The sequence below is a fragment of the Myxocyprinus asiaticus genome, chromosome 19, assembly GCF_019703515.2.
Source record: "Myxocyprinus asiaticus isolate MX2 ecotype Aquarium Trade chromosome 19, UBuf_Myxa_2, whole genome shotgun sequence".
In the NCBI taxonomy this organism is placed as follows: domain Eukaryota; kingdom Metazoa; phylum Chordata; class Actinopteri; order Cypriniformes; family Catostomidae; genus Myxocyprinus; species Myxocyprinus asiaticus.
In genome coordinates, this window is record NC_059362.1 from 41408454 (window position 1) to 41416729 (window position 8276).

The 8276-nt window shown below is 39.9% G+C and overlaps 1 protein-coding gene across 3 annotated transcripts in view; it reads right to left on the reverse strand.

Moving 5' to 3' along the window:
* Nucleotides 1–663, reverse strand: part of runx2b (RUNX family transcription factor 2b) — a 69686-nt gene extending 69023 nt beyond the window's left edge. For all 3 annotated transcript variants that reach the window (XM_051644761.1, XM_051644759.1, XM_051644762.1), the window contains exon 1: nucleotides 87–663. In XM_051644761.1, the coding sequence (XP_051500721.1) occupies nucleotides 87–144 (58 nt within the window). In that variant the 5' untranslated portion in view covers nucleotides 145–663. The remainder of the gene's footprint in view (nucleotides 1–86) is intronic.
* Between the last annotated feature and the right edge of the window lie 7613 nt (nucleotides 664–8276).

An 8276-nucleotide genomic window follows, 5' to 3' on the forward strand; every position in this document is an offset into this window, starting at 1 on the left:
ACACGATTGCTGTTTCTCAGAATGCACATTCTTATTATAAAGTCTACCACATGGCATGCTCTAAAACAAGGTCAACAAGCACTTACCCCAGAAGAAGTTCTGCTGACATGAGGTCACAGAACTGAAGAGGCTGTTAGATGCCATGTTGGTCGCCAGCTTTGGTCACTTGGCATACAAATTTTGCTCCTCTGCGGTTGTCGTTGACCCTTGATGAGTTTTAAGTTAGGAGAATGCACGGTGCCAGGGTAAGATGTACAAAAAAAACATCCACAAGAATTGCGTTTTGGTATCAGCTGTGTTCTTGACCACAAGTAATGACCAGTTCTGGTTTAGGAAAAAAATGTCGCCTTTTTGGATAGGATGGAGCCAAGCACGCTGCACTAGACAGTGTGGTTGAAGTGTACTTACTGGTCGGTGTGGTCCTCAAACCTGAAGTTGAGCAATGACAATTAACCATTGACGTGCTGCCGGTAGCCCCATACAAAAAAAAAAAAAAAATCCCGAGCCGAACTTCTGCGGTTCTGTGGTTGCTCAGGCTGAGCGAAGCCTTCACACAAACCCAAAAAGGCACAAACCTTTAAAAATCTCTTTTTTCCTTCCCTCACAACAGTGTCACTGGAGAAGCGGGGTCACATGCTTGTGACATCACTGAAGCTGCAAAGATGTGTGGGCCAACTAGCTTCTGTGGCTTTTCTGTTCTTTTTTCCCCTTCCTCTGCTGCCTTCCTCTGTTTTCCTTCTTTCTGGAGACGCGTGGTTCGCCGGCTCTTCCTGGCAACTCAAGAGAGGCTGCAGGGAGGAAAGGGGTGGGTGTGAACCGTGTGATGCTGCTACTCACCCCTTTGTGAGTCATGAGGCTTTGGATGGGGGCGTGAATACTCAGCAGCCTCCGTTTCCCTCGGCATATGGGTGGCAGTGCACTCCTCTTCCCTTCCTACCTCCTTTCTAGCTCTCCATCCTTCTGTGTCTCTCTTTTTCTCACTCTTTCTCTCACCACGAGCTTGCTGGGTGGCGTGCCACAGCCTGTCTTTGCCGTTATGCCAGAGACTGACCCTAAGGTGATGTGAGGATAGCTGGTTTTGATGTGGAGGTGTGCGTCTTGAATGTTCAGCCTCTACGATGGTTACAAGGGGGCCTGTAAGCATTTCCATGACTGATGTCTTGTCTTATTTCTGTTTTTGCAGTCCTACACAACATGTACTATGGCACCAAAAGGTTTGTGGACACTTTGTTTATGAGTAAACCTTCCCTTTAACCCTAAGAGACCCAGCATAGCAGAATTGCAAAGCTTGCTTTAAGCAATTAAATAATAAATAACATTAATTAAATATAGGTAAAAACTAGACATAACAATATGGGACACTTTTAATTATTTTGATCATGCCAGCTGCTATATCATCAATATCAATAGTCATTATTAGTTTTACATTTTGTTTCAAATTTCTTAACTGTTCAAAAATTTACCTTTACTGCTTGTAATAAATAATTTTTCATATACTTTTGTGTGTTTAATTGTATTGTGATTCCAGAACTTCCACTTGGTGGTCATGGAAGTTCAATGGTGACCAATGGTCAAATTTTGCAAACCTAAATGCCTAGTGTTGCAATTTTGCCACGTTTTTCCAAAATTCACCCCAAATCAAAATATGCATAAAAATAATATATTTTTTATAACATTCTGGTTATGACTATTACCCTGGTTCCCTGAAAGTAGGAACGAAACCTGCGTCTGTAGCTGACCTATGGGAAACTCCTCCCAGGAGGGACTATCTCTGAAGCCCTTTAGAACCACGTGCTTCATAGCGGGCATATAAACCGGAGCACAGAGCCATTTTATTAGGATTTTTCAACTGAAAGGAAAAGAAAGCAAATTTCTGTCCCTTAACAGCAAGAAATCTGTTGTGTGGCGAGTGTATGTGGCACCTCATTCCCTTCTTTCGGGAACCAGGGTTACAGATGTAATCAGAATGTTCCCTTTCAAGCCGGTCACTTTGATGCTGCGTCAGTAGCTGACTCTATGGGAAAATGTGTACCATCGCACCATGCTACTGATTCACACAGACAAGGCAACAGCTACTAGCCATTGGGTAGTTAAAAGTTGTTGACATAGGAAGGAAAAGATAGATACTATAACAATGACACTAGCCATACTGTGTAGTGAAACACTGTACAGAAATTCCCATCCACACTGCAGTGGGGATATGAGTTCAGAATAGTCATAGGCCAACAAAATGAAGTAATGCCACTAGCCATTAGATTAGTAGAACATTCAAGATAGTTCTTCACTCAGAGAAGAGTAAAGTAATGGCATGGTCCTAAGACCAATAGGCAGAACACAATTTTTCTGTGACCATTGAGAATTTAGCTCTCCTTTGCAGCAAAAATCTTGGAAGAGAGAGAGAGGAAACACCCAACTGATTAAACATGGCAAAGGTGTTAGGGGAAGCCCAGCCTGCAGCCAGGCAGATGTTCTGCAAGGACACCCCCTTCGCCCTAGCCTAGGAGGAGGCCATGCTCCTGGTAGAGTGGCCCTTAACACCTTTAGGACAATGAACGCCTTGCGAATCATGAGGGAGTGCAATAGCGATGACAACCCAGTGAGAAAGTCTTTGCTTGGAGATGGCCAAACCTTTTGAATTGCCTACAAAGCAGACAAAGAGCTTATCTTTCAGCCTGAATTGACTCATACAGTCAATGTACATGCATAGCGCCATCACAGAGCATAAAATGTGCAGTCTCTGTGCCTCATCCGATTCAAACGGAGGAGGAGAGAAAGTATATTAGGTTACCACCTAAGCTCTAAAGGGAGGGGGAAAAACCTTGGGCACATAATCCTCCCTAGGATTTAAGGATAGCTTTTGACAAACCGGATCCAAATTCTAAGCAAGAATCATGGACCAACAGGGCCTGAAGATCCATAACACATTTGACTGAAGCCAAGGCATGTAACAGCATGGTCTTCAGAGAGAGTATGTGCAAACTTACTGCATCAAGTGGCTCGAACAGGGAACCTGTAATCCATCTGTGTTAGACGAGACACATTCAATGGCCAGACATGAAGTTGGATGCCAGATTCTGCCTTGTTCCTGCTTTAGCAGTTCCCTCCTCACACTTGTGTGGGGAATGTGCGAGGAGCTAGGGACAAGCCGAAGGGCAGGACTTTGAACTGGTATACAGTTCCCTCAAAGGCAAATCTCAAGAATGACCTGTAAGGAGGGACTATCTGAACAGTAAAGTATGCGTCTTTCAGGTCGATTGATACAAACCAGTCCAGAGGACGGACACAAGTCCAAATCTGTCTTTGAGTAACCATCTTAAATGGAGACTTCACGAGTGTCTGGTTCAAGTGTCTCAATTCTAGAATGGGCTGCAGCTCACCATCCTTTTTGGCAATCAGAAAATAGAGGCTGTTGAAGCCTTTCTGCATGTTGCACGCTGGTACTGTCTCTATTGTGTCTTTGGCAAGGAGACTTCATAACTCTGAGCATAAGACTGGCGTGAACGCCAGAACGCAGTTGAAGTGAGGTGCCCACCTCGCAAACTGAAGCACATAGCTACATTTGGCCGTGTGCAGTATACAGATAGAGAAGACTACGTCACTTGCTACATAACGGGCCAGAGGACACCGAGGCTCGTCTGTGTCCACCAAAGTCTAAACGCTGCCCACCCTCGTGGAGCGGTCGTGCAGTGCAACATATGGAGAATTGGAAATTAACCTCGAGCATTCGCAACAAGGTCTGAAAAACTCTGCGGAGACAGTTCTGTTAGCTCTGGTTCCCATTTCATGGTACTCAAACCATCAGGAAAGCTTGCCTTTTCCAGAAGGAGATTTTCTGCGAGGACGGAGATCACAATTTTACACTAAGGCCACAGCCGCTGGGGCCTAACAGCTGGCTCAGTCTCCATTTTCTTGGGAGCTGAAGCGGTGGGGGCACTGAGCTTTGCAGGGTGCTGCCCCGAGGAAGAGCGTGAGCAAGTTGGTTATGCCATAGTCACCTCGCCTCAGCAAGATGTTCTTTGCTCACTTGCGATTGCCTCTTAGCTGCTTGAAACCACTCGTTGAAGGCACTCTAACCGTCACCGAAAAGACATTGCTGCTACACCGGGGCGTCGAACGACAAAGCTTTGTCCTTGTATACGTGTATTTCTATGAAATTAAGCCAGAGATGACGTTCTACAAAAACCAGGCTAACTATAGATATGCTGATGGCTTGGGCAGTGATCTTAGTAGCCCGGAGCGCCAGATCAGCGGCCCTGCTACTGGCCAGGGTCTAACCCATTCTTATCCATGTCCTAGAGCACTCAGCCTGGTAGGCCTGCAAGACCGCCATGGTGTGCAGGTCCGAACCAGCCTGACCTGCTGCCACGTAGGCCTTGCCTACGAGTGAGGACATCAGCTGACGAGGCATTGATAGATGTGCTGGCCTAGCTTTCCATCTCAGTACAGAGGAGGGGAGTGTTCTCCAGGACTCGTAACCTGGTCCTTTGCATTGCAAGTGCAACACTCTTCAGTTGAGCTACCGTACAATTTGATCACACTCAAACAAGCTTGTAAATGTAGTTGGTTATGTAATGCAAAAGTTACAGTATATCATGTTACAAGTCATACACTATAGTAAAAGTCTTTAGATGTCTTTAGATAGCACTGTGTGAGGAACAGGGCAAACAGGTGTTAATGAACTGATAATCTGTCATTTTAATGTGATTTGTGTGAAAGAAAAAGAGAAAAGTCATTGCTGTTGCAGCTCCTCTAGTGTTAAATTCATCAGAAAAGTGCTGCAATACATATGTCCCACAAAAAAAATAAAAAAATAAATACAATAAAAATAAAATCATATATATATATATATATATATATATATATATATATATATATATATATATATATATATATATATATGTATGTATGTATATATAAAGATGTAGGTATTATAACGTGTCTCTATGAGACCATGGTGGAATATTTTTTGGACCACTGTAGACAAATCTCTCTACACATACTGGGGTATGTGTGCATGTGTGGCTGTTTGGATGAGTCGGCCTCTCTGTTCTCTAATTGGCTGGAACCGAAATGAGTGATTCCTGTAAGAGGCAGTATATTATGCTGTACCTGTCAGCCGGGGTGTGCGAAGAAATGTTGTCTCCCAAACATGTGACAAACTGCTATCACACTTAATGACTCACTGGTTTCACACACCATGCATGCAATCTTTTCCTTGGCAGTTGCTCTGGGCTGCTTTGTGATTGTGCTTGTAGGTATTTGTTTAAACAGATAAAGTAAGCTGTTGTTACGAATGTATCGAACATTTGGAATGTATGGAATGCTTTCTTTGCAAATTCTACCTCTTAGAATAGCGATGCTACAAATTGTTTTCAAAACAGCGTAGCTTTTACAGTAACAGCCTATTGTACAACTAGCTTTATAGCATGATAAATTGCTCATCTGCTCAAAATGTATGGCTTCTTTTGCCGTTATGTTAATTATAATGGCAGTAAACATAAGCCTGTCGTGCCCAGGGGCTCAAAGCTAATTACCAATTTCTGTGGAAATATTTTGTTTTTACAGTCTCTTCACAACCACATTACAAATGTATGATACAAAATTAAATATGAGCTTTGTCTCTTATAACTGAATGCATTCAAATGGCTATACATTCACTCCCTAACCAAACTAGTATAATAATTTTTTTTTTCTTCATTTTTTTGTCTTATGGTTTGCTTTTTCCACTTTTAGAGTCTGTTAAGATACCTTGATATCTGTTTTAAAAAGCATATCACTCTCACATAGCTAATATTTTCTAGTAAATAATTAAAATCAAATATTAAAGAATAAACATTACCATTTGTTCTATTTTGCGCTGAATGTGTATGAATTAATACTTAAATATTCATTTAATTTAGATGTTGAATATTTATTCAAGGCAGTTAATTTTAGAGGTAATATAAAAAATCTGCAAATATACACCACACATAATGAAGGACCAATTTGGCTTGCAGAATGTTTGCAAAATGTTAAAAATAAATTTGTAATAACAGAGATCATATAGCATATACATGTTCAGATTTGTCTTGATATCCTGCCCATTGCAGTACAAAATGAACAGGCAGGTACAGTGATTTAGTTTAACAGTCTACATCTGTAAAACGCCAGGCTAGTTTACACTGTGGCTGCGTCTGAATTAACAAGCTTTTATAGGAAACAAACACCACTTGCAAGCAATTCCTGTTGGTGGGAGCTGCAAATTCAAATATTAAGCATCGTTGAAGGTGGGGATTTACTATATTAAGATGATTTGAAAGATCTACCGTACTTAAAGGCCGTTACTCTGCCTAACATCTTCTTTTATGTTCCACAGAAGCAAGAAAGTTAATGATGACAGAATTATTATTATTTTATTTTTTTGCTGTTTTAAACTATACATTTAAGAGGAGAGATACTCGGGAAATACTTTCTGCTTCTAGAAAGTCCAAGGCATATCCAAGGAACGAGAAACTCAATAAATGAGGTAATATTTCCAAAAGGATGTTTATATTCGATGTGAATTGTTCGGTATGGTCTGTAAGGTATAATTTGAATGAAAGTAGATATTTTTCTTTTGCCGTCCAGTGGTGAGTCTACATCTTCCAGTGACCTAGAGGGCCTTTCTTGTGGTGTCTCGTCGACTGTTTTTGGAGTTGCAGCTTGGAAGGAAAATAAAATCGCCCTCAGCGTGGGATGGGGGGTTTGGGTGGGCAGAGGGGGATGTTTAATATCGAATGGCACTCTTACAAGTACAACATGCATTAAAAATAACTCTCGGAGTTGAAATTAAATCAAATTTTTTAAAAGAAAAAAAAAAGTCAAGAAATAACGCAACATTATTTTGCTAATGAGGATATTTTAGTTTGGTGGGCTAACCACTGCAAACTCAAGCAATTTCTTACTCTCTGCCATTTTAATCAAGAATCACATCCAGTATAAACACAAGTCTACCTACACAGCAGTTCAAAACGCCAGAGTCTCTGGGGAACTGAAGCGATGATTTCCAAGGTTTCCTTCACAAGTCTAATGGCTTGTTTGAAGGCGTTTGGGGCTACCTATGTACACGTGTTTCTCGGCAGACTATTCAGGCATCTACAGTATATTCCTTCTTGCCGGATAGTAGAGGTTCTTGATTCATGAATAATAAGTAAACGTCCAGTTGAAACATACTGTACAGACCTTTTCTCTCTAACCAAACAATAGCAAAAGACACCAAAAGGGCCTTTTACCACGATTGATGGGAGTTGTTCAGTATAACATGAAGCCAAGTACCTGAAAACCACACGGTAATTTTTTTTTGTAATTTTAAAGTAAAAGTGCTACAGTAAAAACAATTAATTGGTTAGCTGGTTAACCATACCATGTATGGTGAAAAATTAAATTATATTTGATTTAACAAGACGATACATGTAATTTTACATGCAAGATTTACATTTTAATTAAAAAATATTGTGAATGTATAAATATGTGTGTGTGTGTGTGTGTGTGTGTGTGTATACACACACACACACACAGTATATATTGTAGAATGTTGTGTAAATGTATTTTATTTTTTATTTTATAATTAATGGTATTATAAAATTATATTTATAATTATATTACAAGAGAATACATGTACTTTTATGAAAAACTATTGTTAGAAATAATTATATTTCTTCTTCTTTTTTTTTTTTTTTTGGCACCAAAATAACATCCCGTAATGCCTGAAACACGGTTACTGTATTTGTTTTGGTGAATTATTTTTTACGGTTTTTTTACGTTTTTTTATTTTTTATTTTTTTAACTGTGCCTTTTTTAAACTGTGCCTTAACTGTGCTTGTTTTTATAATGTGACAGCAACAGCAATATGACAATTTTAAATACATTTTTACTTTTATTAATTATAATAAACACAATAAGCATATCTTCGACCAATTAAGACATTTCCTTTGCTGTATGGTGTTTAGTTGCCAAGCGTTGTAACAATCAAAGGCTGTTTTACAATGGCTTTAAATTTGACTCATCTAACCAGATTTTAGAGCTGGAAATATACATTTAACAAAAATTTACAGTCAAAATACTTTTTGTATCCCAGCTTAAAGGAATAGTTCACCACAAAATTTAATTCTCTCATCATTTACTCACCCTTATGCCATCCCAGATGTGTATGACTTTCTTTTCTCTGCAGAAAAGATTTTTAGAAGAATATTTCAGCTCTGTAAGTCCTCACAATGCAAGTGGAAAATTTGAAGCTCCAAAAAGCACATAAAGGCAGC